The sequence below is a fragment of the Tenrec ecaudatus genome, chromosome 8 (assembly GCF_050624435.1).
Source record: "Tenrec ecaudatus isolate mTenEca1 chromosome 8, mTenEca1.hap1, whole genome shotgun sequence".
Taxonomy (NCBI): Eukaryota; Metazoa; Chordata; class Mammalia; order Afrosoricida; family Tenrecidae; genus Tenrec; species Tenrec ecaudatus.
Window position 1 is genome coordinate 99650214 of NC_134537.1, and position 23962 is coordinate 99674175.

A 23962-nucleotide genomic window follows, 5' to 3' on the forward strand; every position below is an offset into this window, starting at 1 on the left:
AAGTCGGAAACATGGCAGAGCACCAGAAGCTCCCAAGACGACTCGCAGGGTTTCACAGGGCTGCCTCTGGGGCAGGAACAAAGTACCAGCAAGCAGGACGGTAAAAGGGGAGAGGGGGCGAGGGGGGGAGGGGAGAGAGAGAGAGAGAGAGAGAGAGAGAGAGAGAGAGAGAGAGAGAGAGAGAAGAAGAAGAAGAAGAAGAAGAAGAAGAAGAAGAAGAAGAAGAAGAAGAAGAAGAAGAAGAAGAAGAAGAAGAAAAGAGAAGAGAGAAAGTTCCCAGTTTCTCTTTTATAAAAAGGCCACACCTCCCGGGAGGCATCATCAGGCTGTGACCTGATTGACAGGTTGGGCTCCACCCCTCCAGTTTCAAGCTGACAACTGCAGTGCATGTTGACATAAAATCTAACTACCACACTGAGGGAAATTAACCAGTCTTAAAACAAGAAGCAGCCATCTAAGAGAGGCATAAGCTAAATCTACATGGAAAAAACACACCAGCCTATGTGATCGCAGAACTGTAAATAATAAAATACAAACCCAGAGGAGGGAACGGTATTAAAGTTTAAATTGTGAACACCCAGTTTTAAAAATGCTGTGGATGACAGTTAAAGCAATAAGATCCATTCACACGGTCCACCATGAGTACTAAGACCCTGGTGAATCCCCTCTGGCTCTGGACCAGGGTACAAAGGCATTGTTATCAGACAGAGTATAGTGTAAAGTAGTTCACTGCAATTGTACTTAGGTGAGAATGTGACACCTTGCCCTGTGATCTCTCTCTTGATCCGATATATAACTGTTCCACTTTTCAGTATTTTCTGCTTTGTTTTTATTAAGTTTTTTTCTCTGTTTCTTTTTGTCATTGTTTTTTGGCAGTTTGTTTCATTTTGCTTTGATTTCATAAGTTTTTTTTTCTGTATATGAAACCCAGGATAATTAAACCTATAGAGACAGCAAGTGGGTTACGAATTTCAAAGGGACACAGCAGGAGGAGGTTGATGGGACATGGGAGCTAACAGAGTAAAAGGAAGCATAAATGTCTTGGAATTGATTGTGGTGATAGTTGCATAATGCTTATAAATATGATAAAACTATTGGAATGTATGATATGTGAATTATATGTCATTGAAACAGTTAAAATTTTATTAAATTTTTAAGTTAATAATTAAATTTTTCAAGTAAAAAAAAGTATGAACGAATTTACAAAAAACAATGTTTCATTTTGTTTCAATTCATCTTTAGTTAAAATAGGTCAAAATAATCATAAATCACTTTCATAAATAAAAGCAAACATGTAGAATATTAAATATATCTGCTGTGGAACGTATCTGAAATACTATTTGAATAATATTAACAAACCTATAAGTCACAGTCATTTTAATTCATCACATACTTATGGAATTTTATAATTTAGGAAATAATTTTCCATTTCATTTTCTTATCTTATTCTTACATCACCCTTTAAAATGAAAAGATAATCCTAATTTTTCCCACTTGAGAGATGAGATAACAAAGCCAGGTCAAGTAATTGTCCCAAATCACACAACTATTATACCTTTCTCCAAAGCCTCCAAGTAGGATTTTCACTCTTACTGTGGTCATTTTTCGACATCAGATACCCTGTAAGCATACCAAATACTCTACCTAAAAGCAGTTTGCTTATTAGCCCGCATACGTGCTTTAAGTTTCTTTACTAAATTATTTCATAAAATTCACAGCTTAAGGACAATTGCTGTGCTAATGTATCTTGCAGAGTGAATCTGTTGTCCTTGAATGTCCTGAAAGGTACAATTCCCTCCACCCTACGCTTATAAATAAAAGACACGTGTTTATAATTTTGTTGTGACCTTGGTCTGCTAATAGCTAATATGTGCTTTATCAAACAAAAAATTTTTTTTAATTCACTGCCATCAAGTCAATGTCAACTCGTAGTGACCCTTATACGACAGGGTAGAACTGCCGTATAAGTGAGTTTCCAAGACTGTCCACTGCTTAAGGGAGTAGAAAGCTCCATCTTTCACCCTCTGAGCAACTGGTTGTTTTGAACTACTGATCTTGAGGATAGAAATCCAACGCATATCCCCTATGCAACTAGTCTCCTCAATATGTGCTATAAGCAAATCCAAATTACTGTACATTCAGTAAAATAAATGTAATAAGCAAGACATGTTGTTGTTTTTTAATGGAAAACTTACGCAGCTTCTGGATTCATCAGACAGATGGTTCCTGAACAGTGGCATTCCTTTGGATCATCGTAAGATAGTCCCAGACTAAAACCCAGCAACTGGGAAACGACAACTGAAAATGCCTCCAAAGTTATCGCATTGGTATACTACATTAACAAAGAAAATCCAAAGAAAATCAGTTCAAAGGACAGGAAAAATATTCCAATTTTAAACATTTTTATAATTTTTGTCAAAAATTTAAAACAGGGAGGTGTGATTTCTTGGGAAGGTGAGACAATATTATTATGTTTAGCTGAATCTAAGCATCATCATCTATAAATTTTCCATGTTTAAAATTTTTATTTTCTAAAATAATTGCTAGGTAGCTATTACAATTTATTTTAAAAGACTGCTTTTAATGAAGAATGTTGACATTCAATGTTAACCTATTAGGACCACTTCTATTTACCCAATTCTTGTAACAGTTCTGATTTGCTCTAGGATAATTCCGTTCACAAAGTGGTCACAAAATCAGATAGCTGGTCTCCTTCCTTGTAAGATCTTCATTAACACAATGAGTGGCATCAAGAAAATGATAAACCTGACTTGAATGGTAAAACTTTGTCAGTTGATCCCTTCTTTGATGAATGTTGGGCCTGATCTTGTTTTGAACATTGTGTGTGTGTGTATGTCTGTGTGTGTGTGTGTGTCTCTCTGTGTGTGTGTGTGTGTGTGTGTGTGTGTGTGTGTGTGTGTGTGTGTGTGTGTTTCCAACCGGAGTTTATCTCAGATGTATTTTGTCATTGGGACAAACCCTCTTGAATTATTGTTGTGTATTTCAGTATATGAAACCCAGAAATGATGAATCTATGGAGACAGCAGGTAGAATAAGGGTTCCTGGGGGGGTACAGTCGAGGGGGTGGGCCTCTAAAGGGGAGTTGATGTTCAGGAGTTCAAGAATGTTTTGAAACTGATTGTGGTAACAATTGTAGGATACTGCCTGATGTGACTGAATTGTGCAATGATACGATATCTGTATTAGCTCCCAATAAAATGATTTTTATAGGGAAAAAAAAAGCCAAGGAGAAAGAACCTGGGGAATCTGACCACAAGATAACAAGCACAGGAAGATTTCCTCAGCAAAAACCAGAGATCCCACCAAAGAGGGAATCCTGACCTCCATAAAAGTCATGAAAACAACTTAGAAGTTAAGAATGCCAAACTTTCTTAAAGTCAGATATCAGCAACGCCTTCATTGTGTCCTGAATCCAGTTCATCTATTTACTGGAGGCAGTGAGCCGCATAAGTACACTCCCTTTCCCCATACACAAACTGATCGTTCCAATTTCCACTCGCTCAGCCAAACCTCTCACTTTATTTTATTTTAGTTTGACCTGTAATCCTTTTTGAACCTCATGCTCTTTTTCTAAGTGGTCCATCTCCATGCAAATATGCAAGCATCCCAAGCAGAAACAGGTAAGCCACACCACCCAAATCAGGGTGTATGAGTGGTTTCTCATTTCAAAAAAGATGAAATGTCACCCCCCACTATCATGACCCCAGTCCTACCTTTCAGCTCTGCCTAGACTGGAGCATGTACACTGGTACAGATAAGAGCTCACAATACACAGAATCCAGGTCAGATAAATCCCTCAGGAACAGAAATGGGAATAGTGATACCCAGAGAGTAGGAAGAAGGTGGGGGGAACAGAGGAACTAATAGCAATGATAGATGTATAACCTTCCCCACCCCCCTGCTCCAGCCCCTGAGGGGGGCAAACAACAGAAACATGGATGAAGGGAGACAGCAGTCTGTGTCAGATATAAAAATCATAATAATTTATCAAGGGTCATGAGGGTGGAAGGGTGGGGGAAGCAGTGGGGAAAAGAGTTGATACCAAGGGCTTAAAAAGAAAGTAAGTGTTTAGAAAATGATGATGGCAGCATATGTACAAATATGCTTGATACAATTGGTGTATGGAATGTTAGAACAGCTGTAAGAGCCCCCAATAAAATACCCTTTAAAAATAGAAGAATGTTTTCAACACGATTATGGAGGCAGAAGTGAGAGATCAAAATAAATGATGGGTTTGTGTTAAGAAAACAAACAGAAAGGTGAAATGTCAAATGATGGCAAACCTTGTTCTTGGTGTCTCAACTCCCTTAACAGATGAAAGTATCGACTCATAGTGCATCTGGAGTTCAGTCCACCAGGTCAGGCTGTGAATCAGCATTCTATTTAGAGGTTCTGAAAAAACTGCATGACAGAGGGCCGGTTTTGCCACCACGGCAATGCACCTGCTCACACAGCATCTCCGTGCGCCAGTTTTGGGCAAAAAACAGCATGCCTCTCTTGCCCCACACACCTTCCTCCCCTGACCTCACTCTGTGCCACTTCTTTTTGTTTCCACAAATAAAGAAGGACTTGAAAGGACAGTGATTTAACAACGTAGAAGAGGTGAAGACAAAAAACGAGGGAGGCACTGTCTACCATTGCGAAAAATGAGTTTGAAAAATATTTCCAAGAATGGAATCACAGATTTGACAAAAGTATTAAGGATAGTAGAGAGTGTTTTGAAGGTGATACGGTTATTTTGTAAAAAAAATAAATAAATAAATAAATAAAATAAAAATAAATACATAGCTTTGAAAAAGATATTCTGGGTTTGGGGGGTACCCCCATTTATCTGACAAAGGATTTTTTATGTGTATTTACCTTTGGTACAGTTAGGCATATGAATGCCTATAAGGGACAAAATTATGGAAACTCTTAGACATAGCAAAACACCTAGAGAGAATGAATTGCTACACCTGGAGTCTTAAGACCATTGTCTTGGGAGAACAGCTCATAGAGACAATGTTCTACATGATTCTCATTGAGTAGACATGGAACATGCAGCAGTGACCTCTACCCATCCAGAAGAAATAACAGTGGTGAAAATAAGAAACACCTATGAAAACAATTAGTCCAAAGGTCTAATGAACCTGCAGGAGCAGTGGATCATGTAATATTTGTATTATGTAATATTCTAGCCAAAGTGACTCTTACTTAAAAAATATATATATTTTTCCTGATTGGTCTGGGCAAGAAGGTCGGGGAAGACACTAGTAGGATTTACCTGTGAGTAACTGTTAACAGGATTCACTGTTATTGGTGTCCTGCTGGGTATAAAATGAGCCATCTCAGAAACAGAATAGGGGATTTTACTACCAGCAAGATCCTGGAGTGGAGCTCATCCTCTGGACTCTGAGATTCCTCTCAAGTGAAATTATTTGATCCAGAAGACAGTTTCGACATTTCAGGAGTGACAGAGAAGCAGAAGTAGCAGCAACAGAACCAGGAGTGAGAGCATAAACATGGTGATTTCCCAGCCCTCAAAATAAGAACACCTGAGCGCTTTGGGGCAGGAGGCTGGATTGTGGATAGGATGCCTCCGGACACTTCATTGTAGAAGCTGGGCTTGCTGACCCACCGAGGTGAAGCTGACTGCCTTCAGGTTGAGACTTACTGGAGGGCAGCTGTGGGCACTTAATTCCTTGGGGTGGGTTTCCTAGCCCATGGAGTTTGCACTGAAAGCCTTCTGATTGAGGTTTCCAGTGGAGTGGCATCCCCCCTTTAGGTATCCCCCACTCCAGGCATTTACTGAAGTGTGTAATATGTCCTGACTGAACAACTGTACCTGAGCATTTCTCACCTTCATTGTAACCTGTTAACTTCCATGATAAACCCCATAATCGTTAGCATTTTCTGTAACTTCTGTGTGCTCATTGAAGTTAATTGTATACCCTAATGGGAAAGTAAAGAGTAAATGGGAGACAGAACCCAGAACCATGCAAACCTCAGTCTACACAACCTTGACTACACCACCAAATGCTGCCTAGCTACCACTAGCAACTGCTCTGAAAAGAAGCTCATTAGAACATCCTGCATAGAATGAACGAAAAATGTGGATCCAAACTCAAAATCATAAAAGGGACAAACCTTACTGATCAGATAGAGACCAGTGGAACTACCAAGTCACCCTTCAGCTTCAGCTCCAGAACCAAACTCAACTTCCTGACTCAACCTTCAGCCAAATAATAGGCAGGCCTTTAAGTGAAACAATAACACCTGTGAGGGACTCACATTTTAGAATGATTAAAATTTGAGATCAAAAGGAGAGCATTTAACAAAGGGCAAAGCTCAGAAAGGCAATGAAAGAAGGAGGAATGAAAATAGGAAACACAGGGGTGAGATAAGTGGTGTCATATTTACAGAATTGCCACGAATTAGAAGAAACAACACGTGTATGGATTTTTTAATATGCTACTGATGATCTGCTCTGTAAACTTTCATCCAATTCACAATATAATTTTTAAAGCCATAGCTAGGCAGGCTAAGGCTTGATAATGGCATCTTTCGGGCCTTTGGGGGCCCAGGCTCCTTCCATCTTCCTGTTCCACCATAGATAGGCCATGACCTCATCGTCATACCAGCATTTTAATCCACAGGTTGAAGAAAGCTAACAATAAAGAATGAGTGCTATCCCTTTAAAGGGCTTCCTGGAAAATTCTGCTGGTGCTTCTACTTACATCACATAGGATAAAATTTTGGAAAATTTTCCCTCAAAAGGGGTTATGAAATGATAACTTCTATATAATAGCATTTGTGACACAATGGTTAAAGCATTCAGCTGATAACAGACAGGTTGGCAGTTACAATCTACTACGGCTCCACAGGAGAAAAGACCTGGAACCTGCTACCTGAACGATTAAAATCTAGGGACTTATATGGAGCAGCTCAACTTTGTACTATAGAGGTGTCATAAAGCAGAATAACCTCCACAGCACACAACAGCAGCAACATATATAAAGGTGTTTACAAAATATGGTTTGTAATGGCAAAAATTGGGGGGTAAACAATATCTGTGAAAAAGATAAAGGATGGAAATAAAAATAAAAAGTTAAAGGATGAATCACATGTTACATACTCATACAGTGGAATATATCATGCCGGCATCAAGTATATTAACTTGAATTCAATGTGATACTACGAATAAATCTCAAAGTCACCGAGTGGACACCAAAACAAGTGGCAGAATAGCACCGTATGATACGATTGATATTGCGCTTACAGCATGAAAAGCAATGATTGTTTATGGATATGTATTCAACTGTGGCAAAACCATAAAATAACTGTTTAGCATATAAGTATCAGTCTTTGTAACAATAATAGTATAGAAGTTTTGTAAATGCTTCAGTGGTTGAATTCATCACCTGCAATGGTTTCATCCTACACTCTGCTTTAGTCACTCACTGTTTTGACTTATACCTTAAGCCTTTCCAAAAGAGCTTTATTGATATCTTAAACCCCTCCATCATCTCAGAAATATGCATCCAGAACTCTGACCTGATTTCGTTCCTGCACGTTACTGCAGGACCGTCATGGACAATCTGCCCTCCAAGCAGCAGTTGCCACCACGTTTCACCGTTCCTAAAGTCCTTATTGACATCTCTCCAGCTTTCTCCCGTAGAAACTCCCTTCTCTGAAGCCAGTCAACACTTGTATAATTTCCTTTTCTCTATATTGGTCAAATCAGTAACACAATCAATAGAAATACCTCATAACTCAGGGGAATGATTTATAATATTCCTTATAATAGAATGATAATGATACCTGTAAAGTGAATCAGAGCCATATAGAAACCATAGATATATGAATGGATTGGGGCTTGTATTAGTCTGGGTACTTTAGAGAAACAAATCCACAGCAACTCATGTATAAGAGAGAGTTTTATGTAAAGGTTAGTGCACATCAAGAAAACATCCCAACCCAGTGTTGCCCAAGCCCACGAGTCCAACATTAACCCATTTGTCCAACGGCAATCTACAAAGTCCTCCTCCATCTCACAAAATAGACAGAATGATGGCGACTAGAGGAGGAAAGCCAAGTCAGTGAATGTGTAAGTATCTCAGCGCTGGCAAGGGTCCCCATATGGCTGCTCCAGCACTCAGGGCTGCATCAGGGTAAGTCCATGTGGCTTCTCCTCAGGGATGTCTTGCAGGAAGTCATCCTTGCAAGCTGAAGTAGGGAACTGCTAAGGTATCTGCACCCTGGTCCGTCCATCACAAAGCAAGAGATCCAAGAACTCGAAAGGCGAGGGTCATCAAGCCATTTATCCCTTCGCTCTTCCATTAATCCCACATGTGTTCATCGGCCAGGTTGGCACAATAAACTAACTCAGGGCTTGTGCTTAATTCTAACCCCAACCTAGGAACAATTAGCTCTTATACTGTGGCCTTACTAGCTTCTAACCCTCACGAAGAGCTCACTCAAGATACGGGTGCTACAGCAAAGTGTGGTGAAGAAACCAGATGGTGCCCAGCTATCAGAAAAAAATAGCATCTGGTGTCTGAAATGTTTGTCTACAAACAAACAACCATCTAAGTGGGGCGCCAACTAAGTTCACGTGGAAGAAGCACACTAGCCTATGTGATAGAGGATTTTAAATAATATAATCCAAGCCCACAGGAGGGAGTGGTATCCGTCAGCACCTGGTTTTCAGAAGGCAGTGGATGACTGTGGAAGCCCCAAATCCCTTTGCAGGGTCCCCACATGGATGAAGCCTCCAGTGAATTCCCTCGGAAAATAGTGGAGGGCTGTAGTAACAACCTTGCTGTCAGACAGAAAGCATTGTAAAGTCAAGTATGGCAGATGAGTGAGGTTAAAATGCAGTACCTTATCATTTGATCTCCCTTTTGACCCATTTAAAAGTTTATGTTTTTAATATTTTTTCTCTCTTTTGTCTAGTAATTGTTGGTTTGTTTGCTTCCTATTTGTGCTTTCTATCAGTTTCTATGAAATCCAGAATGGATAAACCTACAGCGACAATAACTGGATTAAAAGTTAGCTGGAGGAATGGCAGGGGAGGTTTGGGAGGAAATGGGAAACTAACAATGAGCATGGGAAGAAAATGTTCTGAAATCGATTGTGGTGATGACTGTACAACTCTGCCTAATAGGATTGCATGATTATATTGTATGATATGTGACGTATATGCCGATAAAACTTTTTTTAAAATATAAAGATATTCCCTTAAATTTTCTTGCTATACTTCACTTCATAATTACAGTTTTCAAAATTCTAAGGTAGAAAAATATCAGACTTTCTGCTTATCCAAACTATAGATCAAATGTGGAGAAAACATAAAACTGTAATCATTAATGAAATAACTCCAAGTTTACCACTCCTTCACTCTGTGTGTTTAAAAACAAACTGGAAAATTGCATAAGTTATTCCAGATATGTAGAAAAGCATTTCAAAAGACTTGGCTTAATTTTCCATGGCAATTAGCTTCGTTCATGGGAAATAAATAATGAAGTACCATTAGCTCCTGATGACTAAAAAATCCTTCTTTGACCATCACTGCTCTATGGACATTTGAATATATTTATTCTTTATTTAATAGTTAATATTACTTATTAGGGGTACCCCAAAAACTGGAATTTTTTTTCAGAGCTATGTATTCGAATTTTTTTACAAAACCTTGTCACCTTCAAGCTTTTCCCTATTACACTTAAAACATCTGTCAAAGCTGCAATTCTATTCTAGGAAACATTTTTCAAACATCTGTTTGGATGACTGACAGCACCTCCCCCATTATTTTTCTTCACCTCTTCTGTGCCCTCAAATTGCTGTCCTTTCATGTTCATCTTCATCCATGGGGAAAAAAACAAAAGTGGCATGGAGTGAGGTCAGGTGAGTAATAATAGTACAAGGAGCAATAGAGGCATGCTGTTTGTTTGTGCTTGTTTTTGGTTTTCGAAAAAATGGCACAATGAGATGGCTGCGTGAACAGATGCATTATAGCACAGCAAAAGCAGTCCCATATGCCACACATCGGGCCTACATTGTTGCACACTGTTACACAATCTCTTCAAACCTCTAAATAGAAAGCTTAACAATCTGACCTGGCAGAATGAACAGCAAGTGCACTATGAGTGGACGTTTTTGTCCATATGGGAAGTTGATGGATATCCAAAATGAAGTTTGTCATCATTTGACATTTCACCTTTTTTTAAATGAGAAAACCACTCATACACTTGAGTTTTTCCCACAGCTCTGTCCTCATAAACTGTGTTCAACATCACAACAGTTTCTGTGGCACTTTTTCTGAGCAGGAAACAAAATTTCACAGCCACACACTGTTCTCTTAAATTGGCATCACAAAAAAATGAAGTTTGAGCAAAACTGCTTTTATGAAAACATTGACTATGACCAGAGAGAACCTTCCAAGGTGACACCACAGGGTGCACTAACTCAGAGCGAGCTGCTCAATGCTTTCCTAGTGGGAAAAATGCGTAGTAAGAAAGCCCCACCCTGACCCGTGCAATTCTGGTTTTGGGGGGTACCCCTTGTACTTATAATACTATAAAGTACTATTAATTAATTTAATTTTCAAATGAACTTATAGACAATGTTTTACATTCAAGAAGGGTTATTTACATATGTGTATATTTACTTTTGCTCCAAATAGTTACAAGAATGTGAACATACAGGGTGCAAAGCTTTGAAAACATCTGAACCTTACCTGCTCACTCTCCTGGAGAAAGATGTGGTAGTCTGCTATGGTAAATACTTCTAGCCTTGCAAACCCCACGGGGCAGTTCTGCTCTGCCCTATAGAGAAACTATGAGCAAACCCCACTTCCAGCAGTGGGTTTGATTTCATTTGGCAGTAAACTACATAGTACAGAACTTTGTTCCTCTAGACCTTTCCAATATTTTATCATAATGGATACAAATGCAACTCTAGTTGTAAATATAAATGTAAATTGTATAAAATGTGTGCTAACATTTTAGAGTTTCAATAATGTATAAATATTAAAAATTGAATAATTACTCACCAAAGCAAGTCCTGTTGAATAATGATTATCACACATCTTTCCAGGAAAAACTGCTCCAATATAATTTGGGTATTCCCTATAACTAAATAAGAGTTTATCATTAATTTTGCAAAATATATAAATGTGTGTATTGTTTCCAATAGTTTAAGTCTGTGGTTCATAAAGGTCTGGTGTGAAGTAAATTGAGGCACGATCTTACTATATGGCCTTCATTGCTTCAAATTTGGAATGAGAGTCTTAACTAAATTTCTACAACTAGAATTCTCAAACTTATTTGTTGGCTTTTCTGTTTTATTCACATTGATTTTCAATTACTGATGCCTATGATCAAACATGTTAACCAAATTTCTTTTCTTTCAATTTTATCAAATGATAATGATAAATATATTTAATGCTTAGATTAAGCCTTGTCAATTCAATAGGGGGGGAAGCTCAGCAATGTTTCATAAGGTGAAGTAAACCAACACATTAACAACAGATGAGTACACAACCACCACAATATTTTAGAGACAAAGATAACAGGCAACTTCAGACAATACACACAGAGACATGTAAGTATGATAAGATTACTCAAGCAAGTAAACTAAATATAGGGTCAGAGAACCTGCAGGAGACAGAAATTGTAATGGAACTACCTGATGAGACATTCAAAGAATTATATTTAGAAGCCATCAATTGATTAAGAAAGAGATCAAGGAAAATACAGAGAAAGCATTGAATTCATGTACAAATCAAGGGAATCACAGGTAATTCAAGAAAGCAATACAAAATAAATTGACAACATAGATGATTAGAAACCACATAAAATCAAAATCTATCATGTGGAACAAGGGTAGTCTCTTCAACTAATGATGTTGGCTAAATTGGGTCTCCATATGGGTAAGAATGAACCAGGATCCATATTAATCCTTATGCACAAAAACAAACTCAAATGGATTAAAGAACTCAATGTAAACCCAAGAGCAATCAGGATCATCAATAAGAAAACTGGAACAAATTTAATAGTCCTGTTGCAGGGCATACATAGACTACCAAGAGAATAAATGAAATTCACACAGCAGAAGAAAAAATAGACGACAGGGACATGTGGCAAGAGGCGGGGAGGAGGATTAACAACAACTAATTACCTAAATCTACAGAACTCAACAGCTCAATAATAAAGTAACAAATGACATAATTAAGAAATGGGAAAAAGACATGAATAGACAGATTATGAAAAATGAAATATAAATGACTAACAAAAACATGAAACAAATGTTTAGGATCACTAGCCATCCAGGAGATGTAAATTAAAACCACAGTGAGATACCACCTTATACTCAGAGTCTAATTCAACAAAATGAAAACAACAAATGCTGGAGAGCTTGTGGAGAGAATGGAACTCATACGCACTGTTGGTGACTTTGTAAATGCATGCAATCACTATGAAAAGCAATATGGCCACACCTAAAACAACTGGGAATTTAAATCCCATATGATCCAGCAATACCACCATTAGACATTCCCCCAAAGAAATGAAACAAAACACGAGTGCATGTATGCTCTCCCATGTTTGCTATAGTAGTTTATAACAGCAAAGCACGAGAAGCAACCCAAATTCCCAACAGTAGAAGAATGGCTAAAGAAACCATGGTGCATAAACACAATGGAAAACTATACATCTCTAAGAAAACAGTAATGAGAGCATGAAACATCACATGACATGGAAGGACCTGAAACCATTCTGCTGAGTGAAGTTAGTCAATCACAAAAGGACACATACTGCATGAGCCCCCTACTAAGAAGGAGACCAATTCCCAAACAAAGGGGTAGAGAGCCTGTCTGTTGGCTATGAGCCATGCATCGCCCTCTGTGTATGTACTTTATAAGAACCACCTCACCCACCTCAAAAGAGGAGACCTCACAACAGCTGGGGTCAATCCTTTGAGAAATGGAGAAAAGGAGAAGGGCACCCACTTGGTGCCATGCAACATTGAGGCAAGGTCAGGAGAAATCCAGAGACACTCCACACGAATGAGAAGAGAATCGTACTGGGAAATCAGGCTAAGATGAGGGGAGAGGGAGCACCTAAATTTCAGAGTAGACATTTATACTTCCGATATTGGGGAAATGGGGAGCAATAACCTCACATCAGGAAGGAAAACTCAGCAATAATTATAGAGAACTCAAGGCGAGAAAAAACTCTGTGCTGTGTTCCTAGTTAGACATTTTTGAATTCGTTTCTACCCAACCCTCAGAGAACCATGCCATGGACTATGCGCTATAATGATCTCAGACTCTGGTCTTACAGGGAATATTGGCATCCCACATAGGTCATACCAGAAGGATTTACGTGGAAACCCCACTGAACGAATTGAGTCCTATCTCAAAATTACCTGTTGCCCTTGGACTAAAGACTGAAATTCCCTGATGAGAGAAGAAACAAATGACAGCCATCTCAAGTCGATGGAACTGGTGGTTATTGGACCTTGGCTAAGACCCCTGGCTTAGTGGGCATCCAATGAAAAGGGAACCCAGAACTACCATATATTTACTATGTTAATGCCCTCCTTGCATTAATATGACATGTATTGATTTTATAAGCAACGATCTGCCCTTGTAAAGAATGTTACGGGAAATTTTCCCTTAGCACTAAAACCCATAGTCATTGTAAACAGAGCTCAATCATTTAAAAATGTAAACTGTACAAGCAAAAACTCATGAACTGCACTTCCCAGCTGGACGATATTCATATAGCCTCCTTTTCTCAACAGTATCTTAAATTCTATGCCACTGGATAAATTATTGATGTTATCAATGGGAATGCCTTATAACTTAGGGAGATGATTGAGAATGTATTTTATCATAAAATGATAATACAAGTATGTCTGCTAAAGTAAACCAGAATTTTACAGAAGCCATAGACCCGCAGATGGGTTCTGGGCTCCCGCTTAAGTCTAGCCCCAAACTAAGAACAGTTAGTTCTTATAACATGGCCTTGCTCAATACTCACCTTTATGAAGAGATCACTGAGGATTAAGGGTGCTTGCTACAACAAAGTGTGGTGAAGAAAGTAGATGGTGCCTGGTTATTTTAATAGGGTCTCGGGGTCTTAAAGGCTTGTATGCAAACAAACAATCATCTAAGTGAAGTGTCAACAAATTCTACATCAAAGAAGCACACCAGCCTGGGTGATCCAAAGATGACAAATAACAAAATCCAAATATAATGAAGGGGAAAGCATCAGAGTTTACATTGTGAACACCCAATTTGTAGAAGGCTATGGAGGACAGTGGGAGCCCAAAATCCATCTGCAGAGTTCATGTACGGATTAAGCCTGTAGCAGATCCCCTCTGGCCACAAATGAAAAATGTGAACACCCATACTATCAGACAAGATATTATTATAAATTTGATTATGGAAGATGGAACTATGTTATGATATCTGGTCAGCTGACTACCCTCTTGACCCTTTCTGAATTTGCTCAGGTTTTAAATGTGTCCTGCTTGTTCCTCAACAGAAAACTTTTCCCTGGCTTATTTTAATATTATCAGTGTTCTATTCTTTCTTTCTTTTTTCATTTTGTCTTACTTTGTTTTATTTATTTTATTTTTAATCATTTTAAAAGGGGCTCTGACAGCTCTTGTCACCATCCCTACATACATCCAGTGTGTCAAGCACATTTGTACATTTGTTGTCATCATCATTTTCAACACATTTTCTTTCTACATGAGCCCTTGGTATCAGTTCCTCATTGTTTCCCTCCCTCCCCAGCCCTCCCATCTTCATGAACCCTTGATAATTTATTGATTTTAATTATTTTTTCATGTCTTACACTGACCGATGTCTCCATTCACCCACTTTTCTGTTGTGTGTCTGCCAGGGAGAGGATTGTGCGTAGATCTCTGTGATCGGTTCCCACTTTCTCCCCTACCTTCCCCTTACCCTCCTGGTATCGCTACGCTCATTATTGGTCCTGAGGGGTTTTTCTGTCCTGAATTCCCTGTATTTCCAGCTCTTATCTGTACCCATATACATGTTCTGGTGTAGCTGGATTTGTAAGGTAGACTTGGGATCATGATAGTAGGTGGGGGGGGGGCGCATTAAAGAATTAGAGGAAAGTTGTATGTTTCCTTGGTGCTATATTGCACCCTGACTGGCTCTTCTCTTCCTTGGGACCCTTCTGTAAAGGGATATCTGACTGTCTACAGATGGGCTTTGGGTCTCCATTCAGCACTCCCCCTCATTCACGTTGATATGATTTTTTGTTCTGTGTCTTTGATAACTGATCCCCTCATGATCACACAAGCTGGTGTGTTTCTTCCATGTGAACTTCTGCTAGATGGCTGCTTGTTTAGCTTCAAGCCTTTAAGACCCCAGATACTATACCTTTTGATAGCTGGGCACCATCAGCTTTCTTCCCCACTTTTGCTTATACACACATTTGTCTTCAGGAATCATGACAGGAAGGTGAGTATCACAGAATTCCAGGTTATTATAACAAAGTATTCTTGCATTGAGGGAATACTTGAGTAGAGGCCCAATGTCCACCTGCTAACTTAATACTTAGCATATAAATATATGACCATAGAGCTATTTCCATATCATTATAAATATATTTACATATATACATGCCTGTATTTAGATCTCTATAAATGGCATTTGCCTCCTAGTTCTTTCCTTGATTTCCTTTTACTTTCCTCTTGCCCCACTATCATGTTCAGCCTTCATTCGGATTTCAGTAATTCCTATCAGTTACACTGCCTTTGATCAAGCACTACCAGGCATCTTACATCCTCCTCACTATAGATTTTAGATCACTTGTTTTTCCCTTGTCCCTGGGTTTGTTAACACCCACATCTTTTTCCCGCCTCCTCTCTCCCATATCCCTCCTGGACCTATCGGTTCCACTGTTTTCTCCCCTGGATTGTTTATCCCGCCTATCTTATCTAGATAGACATGCAGATACAATAATAAGCACAAAAATAAGGCAGAGCAAAAAAACTACAACAAAAGAAAACCAAAAAAACAAGCAATAACAATAACAACAAAATGACCCCAAAAAAACCTATAATGAGTTCCAGGTCTGTTTGTTGATGTTTAGGAGTATTTTCTGGTTGAGTCTGATGGGGTGCCACTCCCTGGCCCCAAAGTCTATTTTGGTATTCCCTAGGGACTTCATTGCTTTGCTCCCCTTGCTACTCTTACCAGCCCTTAGCATTTCGCCCCGGTGTGGTGGGGTCAGATCAGGCACAATAGCTGCACCGTGCCTCCAGTGTTGTCCCTCGTAGCGATATGGGTCCGAGAGGGGCATCTTGTCCCATGGAGGGGCTCCTTCTATGTTCCTCTCTGTGTTGTGGCTGCTCTGAGCAGGAATATGGTCCTTGGGCCTTGATGGGCCAGGATGTGTTCCACTCTCTCTCCTTCCCTCTTCATTTGCTTCTGTGTGCTCTGATCAGATGTGCCCCTCTCCCTGAGCTGTAGCTTCAGCACTGTCCTCTGATATGCATTCTTCGGGAGGGGTAGGAGTCTACGTAGTTGGGATTGGGGCCGGCCCCGAGACCTCTCTATTGGTTCCATGCTTCATGCTGGTATATGCATTCACCCTTGGTGCACCAGGTTGAAGTCTAGTCCCTCTCTCTCCTGTGGAGATATAAACAATATCCTCCTCTTGGGTGGGTTAGTGCCCTTTGTTTGCTTTTGGTTTCTTTGTTTGGCTTTCTTTTCCCTTCCTTTTTAGTTGGCTGCTATATATATCCCTGGACTGGGTGTGGCCCCTGCCATAGTACCTTGAGCTCACCCCAGGAATGTGTGCATATGTAGCTTTTCCCTTTGCCCCTTTTGCATTTTTAAGCTTACCTCAACAGACTCATGTTATATTTGTCTTTTTGTGCTTGGCTTATTTCACTTAGGATAATTTCCTCCAGTTCTTCCCACGTGGTAATGTGTTTCATGGGTTCATCACTGCTTTTCAGGGATGCGTAGTACTCCATTATAGATATGTACCACAGTTTTTAATCCACTCATCAGTTGATGGAAATTTGGGTTGTTTACCACTCCTTGCAATTGTAAACTGGGCCACAATGAACATTGGAGAACAGATGTCTGGCCTTGGTTTGCTTCTTGTCTCTTCTGGGTATATGCCCAGTAGGGGGATTGCTGAGTTGTATGGTAGCTCGATTTTCATCTGTTTTAGATATCGCTAAATCAATTTCAGTAATGTCTGTACATACCTACAGGTCCACCAGAAGTGGACTACAGCTCCTATCTCACCACAGCGCCTCCAATACTTGTTACTTTCTGATTTTTTGAATTGGGCTATCTTTGAGGGTGTTAAGTAGTATCTCATAGTTGTTTTTATTTGCATTTCACTATGGCTAATGAGTGGGAACATTTTCTCGTATGTTTATTGGTCATTTGGATTTCTGACCTTGTGAAACTTCTGTTCAGGTCTTTAACCCACCTCCTCAGTGGGCAATTAGGTTTTTTTCTTTTTGGAAGCTTGCAGCGTATTATAGATTTTAGTAATAAGGCCTTTGTCTTTTGTGTCATTGCTAAAGATGTTTCCCCAGTCCACAGGCTCTCTTATTATTCTCTTGGTGAATTCTTTCGACATACACAGGTGTTTTATCTTTAATATATCCCACTTGTCAAATTGTGACTCCTCTATATTTGTGTCCTTCCCTATTTCTGATGGCCTATGCATTTCTGAGCCCAGATTCTCAGGTTTGTCCAAATTACCTCATTAATGGCCCTCATTGTTTGGGGTTTTACCTCAAGGTATGTGATCCACCTTGAGTTTATTCTTGTACATGAAGTGAGGGTCTTGATTCATTTTTCTGCAGATAGATATCCATTTTTTTCTAGCACCACTTGTTGAAGTGGGCTTCTGCTTCCCATTTGAAATATTTGGGGCCCTTATCAAAAGTCAGTTGTCTGTATGCTGATGATTTTATTTCTGGGGTTTCAGCTCTTTTCCATTGGCCTGAGTATCTGTCATTGTACCAATACCATGCAGTTTTGACAATTGTGGCTGTATAATATCTGCTAAAGTGAGGTAAAGCAAGCCCTGCCACTCTGTTCTTCTTCTTGAGGAGTTCTCTGCTAAATCTGGGCTTTTTCCCTCTCCATATGAATTTGGAAGTCTGATTTTCCATTTCTTTGGAGAGAAAGGATGATATTTTCATTGGTATAGAATTAACCTTATATAGTGTCTTGGGCAGAACTGACATTTTTACTATATTGATTTTTATGATCCATGATCATGGGACATTTTTCCATTTGTTAAGATCATTCTTGCTTTTTATAATAGTGCTCTGTAATTTTCCTCGAACAAATAATTTGGGTTTTTTAGTCAGGTAGATCCCTAGATATTTCTATTTGTGCTTGGCTCTTGTGAAGGGTACTGCCTGTTTAGTCCCCCTTTCTGTGGTCTTATTCGATGTATATAGCAGTCCGATGGACTTCTGTTTGTTGATCTTGTATCCTGCCACTCTGCAATATTCCTCTATTGCTTCCAGTACTCCCCTTGTGGAGCTTTTGGGATTGTCCATATATAAAATTGTGTCATCTGAAAATAATGATAGTTTCACCTCTTCCTTCCCCAGGTGAATATCTTTGACGTTTTTTCTTTGTTGTTTATAGTTAGATAAGACCTCCAGTATGATGCTAAATAGGAGTGGGGACAAGGGGCATCCTTGTCTGGTCCCCTTTTACAGTGGGATTATTTTCATCTTTTGTACATTGACAACCACTTTGGCAGTTGGTTTTTCATACATACCTTGTATTACATTGAGAAAATAACCTTCCATTCCTATCTTCTTGAGTGTCTTAAACAGGAGTGGGTGTTGGATGCTGTTGAACGTTTTTCTTCATCTATCGATATTATCATGTGGTTCTTATAATTTTCCATGTTAATGTGGTGAATGATACTAATGGTCTTTCTTATGTTGAACCATCCCTGCATCCTGGTATGAATTCCACTTGGTCATGGTGAATTATTTGTTTTATATCTATTTGTATTCTATTGGCCAGTATTTTTTTTAAGGATTTTCGCATCAATGTTCGTTAGGTATATTGGTCTGTAGTCCTCGATTCTTGTGGGATCCTTGCCCAGTTTTGGTATCAGAGTTATACTAGCTTCATAGAAAGAGTTAGGGAGTTTGCTGTATTTGTCTATGTTCTGGAAGAGTTTGTGAAGGAATGGGGTCAGTTCTTCCTTGAATGCTTGGTAGAATTCTCGTGTGAAGCCACCAGGTCAGGGAATTTTTTGTTAGTAATCCCTTGATAACCTTGTCTATTTCTGCCATTGCTATGGGTCTGTTGAGATTCTTGATGTCCATCTGTATTAGTGGAGGGAGGGATTGTTTTTTTCCAAGTATTTGTCCATGTCTTCCAAGTTGTTGAATTCATTGGAGTATAGGCCTTCCTAGTACTGTGTAATTATGTTTTCAGTTTCAGTAGGGTCTGCTGTAATGTTCCATTTCATCCCTCAACCTTGCTCTTTAAATTTGTTCCTTCCTTTCTTTAGTTATGTTTTCCAGTGGTCTGTTGATTCTGTTAATCTTTTCAAAGAAAGAACTTTCGTGTGTATTAATTTTTCATAGTTTCCTTGTTTAACCTCTCATGAATATCTGCCCTTATTTTAATTATTTCTTTCCTTTTGCTATTAGTAGTACTGTCCTGTTGACTCTGCTCTAGTTAATGTGAATTTTGTGTCAGCATATCAATCATAAGTCTCTCTTCCTTTTTCATGTGTGCATGAATTGCTATCAAACTTCATCTGATAAATGCCTTTGCTGTGTCCCAAAGGTTTTAGTACATGGTATTCTTATTCTCATTGGTTTCTAGAAATTCCTAATTTCATCTCTACTCTGGGGCAGTACCCATTCCTTTTTTAGAAGATTTATTGATTCTCCAGTGTTTGCCCTTGTTGTCTTAAATGTTCTTTTGTTGATTTCCAGACATATGGCATAGTGGGTGGAGATAAAAGTCTGTATGATCTCTATGTGCTTGAATTTACACAGATTCAATTTGTGTTCCAGCATGTTGTTTATCTTTAAGTATGTGCCATGTGGGCTTGAAAAGAATGTGATTTTATTTTTTTGCATTTGGCTAGAGAGCTCTGAAAATATCTATCAGGTCAAATAGTCTAATAATAATGTGTAGATCTGTAGCTTCCTAGTTAGGCTTCTTTCCCTATAAGCTATCTTTCTCAGAGAATGGTGTATTAAAGTCACCTCCTATAATTGTTGAGCCTATAATTTCTTTTTTCATCTTTTAGATTGTTTGATGATTATCATGGTGTCTCATTGAGTGTGTATACATTTATTAGGCTCATTAGTTCTTGGTCTATTATTCCCTTGAGCATTATATAATGCCCCTCCTTATCTTTTGCTATGGTTAGCACCTTGACATCAATTTTGTCTAACATTAGGCTTGAAACTCCTGCTTTTTTTGAATTGCCATTCGCTTGGTATATTTTTCTCCAGCCTTTGATTCTCAGCCTATTTTTGTCTATAACCTTGAGATGTGTCTCTTATAGGCAGAAGATTGACATGTTGTGTTTTCTAAGCCAGTCTGCTAGCCTCTGCCTTTTAATACCTGAGTTCAGTCCACTGATATTCAGGTTATTACATTCATCTGTGGATTCTGTGATGTCATCTTGTACCTTTTGTGTTGGGTGTTTTCCTCCCTCCCTTTCTTATCACTGTGTTGTGTGTGTGCGCACGCGCGTGTGTGTTTCATTCTTGATTTCTTTCCATATTTAAGCCAACGCTATTTGGAGGGCTGTTTTCTCTTTGTTGCCCCTGGGTGGGGTTGTTCTATATGGTGCTCTCTGCTGCTCCGTGAAAGCTGTTCTTCTGCCCATTCTGGGTCGGCAAGGATCTTTTGCAGCGCTGGGTTTCTTCTAAAATATTCTGGGAGTGTTTTCCTTGTCTTGGAAGACTCTTATTTCTCCATCTATCTTGATAAATAATTTGGCTGGTTAGAGCATTCTTGGGTTTGTATTATTTTCCTTCAATTTTTGGAATATGTTACTCCACTCTCTCCTCTTCATAGTGTTTGCTGATAGGTCTCAGTCTATTCTTATTTGGGAACCTTTATAGGTTACTGCTTGTTTTTCCCTAGCTGCTCTCATGATGTTAAGGTTAACGGATCTTCACAGTGGTAAGCCAAAAGCCCACATCTCCTCAAAACCTAGTGGATCTATACCTACTTATATTCGTGATGCTCTTTCCATGACCCAGCAGTGTAGAATTTCCCTCTCAGTGACTCTCCTGCCCTGATTTCTGCAGAGTCCCTCTGGTATGTTAATCAGTTGCTATGTTGCTGGAATTCTGTAATTTTTTCTGTTATGTTTCCAAGTTCACGAAGCACAGAATGAGCAGATGTATAAGGACAATAACTGCTGTAACAGCTTATCAGGGTTGGGAGGTGGGGGGGTAGCTGAGAGGAACTAGGGAGCAAGTAATGGGTATTGGCAGGGTGCATCAGAACTGATTATAATGATGTATACCCAACTCTTTTTTAAAAGAACTTAACTATGGAAGTGTATGATATTTGAATTTTATATCAATAAAATTATTGGGGGAAATAATGTAAATACTGCTCCCCAAAAGAAATGAAATGTTTAATGTCACAACAGAACTAAATGAAATAAAAAGCCACATAATATTGTGAAGAACTAGATTACAAAAATTTGAAAATCTATATGAAGTGGACAGATTTCAAGAAACACATTACATAGGCATAGTTAAATTGACCCAAAATGAGGTAAATAGTTTGAGCCCTTCACAAAAGGAGAAACTGAACAGGTTATAATAAATTACCAGCCACAACAAATAGTTCTGACACAGAAAGCAATATGGCACTATCTAAGACAACTGGGAATTGAAATACCATATGATCCAGAAATGCTTGCTGGCATATACTCCAAAGAAATAAGACACAAAACACAAACAAAGAACTGATGCCAACACTAGTCAAACAATCCTGGTATATAGAACAAATGATGTAGACATGTTACAGGGAACTACAGAATACTACTTCAAGAAAGCAAGAGTCCTACACAAGTGGAAGGATATCCTGTGTTTGTGGACAGGAAGATTTAATATTGTGAAAATGTCAATATTATCTAAAGCAATCTAAAATATAGCAGAATTTTGATCCAAATCCCAACTTAATTCTTTAAAGCAATGGAAAAACTAATTACCAACTTCATATGAAGGAAGAGGAGGCATGGGATAAGCAAAGAACTTCTCAAAAAGAACAAAGTAGGAGGCTTTATAATACCCAACCTTCAAAGCCTACTTCACAGACACAGTGTACAAAACAACCTGGTACTGATCCAATGATAAATATATAGGTCAATGGAATGGGATAGAAAACCCAGAAATACAAGCATCCACATAGAGCCAACTTATTCTTTAACAAAGGACCAAAAAAATTTTTTAAATGAGAATAGGACAGCCTCTTGAACAAATGGTGCTATAACAATTGGATCTCCATCTACAAAAGAATGAAATAGGTCCCACATCTCGCCCCATGCACAAAACAAACTCAAGATACATTAGAAACATAAATGTAAATCCTAAAGTTCTAAGAACCATCAATGAGAAAATTGGGACAAATTGTAAGGGTCCTATTGCAGGCTATACACAGACTATCAAATATAATAAAGATGTACACACAATGGAAGACAAAATAGATTAACTAGGATTATCTTAAAAGACCTCTCAGGAAAGTAAAACAAGATCCCACAGATTGGGGTGGGGAGCAGGAATCTTTAGCAATGACACAACAGTCAAGGTACTAATAATTAAAATATAGAGAACTCTGCAATATCTCAATAAGTAAACAATAATAACCCAAGTAAGGTGAGCCAAAAGATGTAAATAGACAACAATTCACAAGGGAATACACTCAAATGTATAACAAACACATGAGGAAATGCTATTTATCACTTGACATCTGGGAGATGCAAATTAAAACAACATTTAGATATCACCTTGCACCTGAAATGATAGCCTGCTTTTTATAAAAAATGCTGGAAAGGGTGCAGAGAGATTGGAACTCGCACTCTGATGGCAAGTTTATAAATATGAATTTAAGGGAATGTCTATTGATTTGGGGTGGCCCTAGAACAATGTAATATGGCAGTAATGGAATGTTCTTCTCCCTCTCCCTTCATCTTGAGAAACTGACCTCAGCTGAGGTGAGGTCACCCTTGTTGAAGTGTTTTTTAATATATACATATAAAAGGGGTGATATATGACTCGTGGGCATTAGGCAGGCTCTCTATTGAGTTGATTCTAATGCAGAGTGACATACAGAACAGAGTGTAACTATCCTGTGGAATTTCCAAGGCTATAAATCTTTGCAGAAGCAGATTGCCTTATCTTTGTCCCTTGAAGTAGCTTATTGAACTTTCTGTTAGCCTTCCAATGCTTAAACCATTTCTAAATGGCTTGAGCCATTTCTAAACTCCAAAACGAAAACCAAATTCACTGCCATTAAGTAGATGCCAACTCAGGGATCCTATTTGGACAGGTTAGAATTGCCCCCATGAGTCTCCAAACCTGTAACTCTTAATAGGACTAGAAAGCCCCACAATCCCTTGTTAACCATGTTATTGTTGTTGTGAGGTGTGGTCCAGTAGGTTTTGACCTATAATGACCCTGTATACAACAGAATGAGATGCCTCCTGGTCCTTTGCCATTGCTCATATGCTTGCAGCCACTGAACCAATCCACCTTGTTGAGGGCCTTCCTCTTTTTTACTGCTCCCCTGCTTTACCACTCATAATGTCCTTCTCCAAAGACTGCACCCTCCTAATAACATGTCCAAAGTACAAGATAATAAGCCTCACCATCCTTATCTCTAAGGAACATTCTGGTTGTACTTGCTCTAAGACCGATTTATTTGTTCTTT

The 23962-nt window shown here is 38.8% G+C and overlaps 1 protein-coding gene across 1 annotated transcript in view; it reads right to left on the reverse strand.

The window, feature by feature from the left end:
* The window catches only part of LOC142455491 (disintegrin and metalloproteinase domain-containing protein 32-like), a 258099-nt gene that overhangs the window by 186607 nt on the left and 47530 nt on the right, over positions 1-23962 (reverse strand). Inside the window, exons 9-10 of the mRNA XM_075557223.1 lie at positions 11051-11132; positions 2196-2332 (exon numbers count right to left, since the gene is read on the reverse strand). Coding sequence (XP_075413338.1) covers positions 2196-2332; positions 11051-11132 — 219 coding nt within the window. The remainder of the gene's footprint in view (positions 1-2195; positions 2333-11050; positions 11133-23962) is intronic.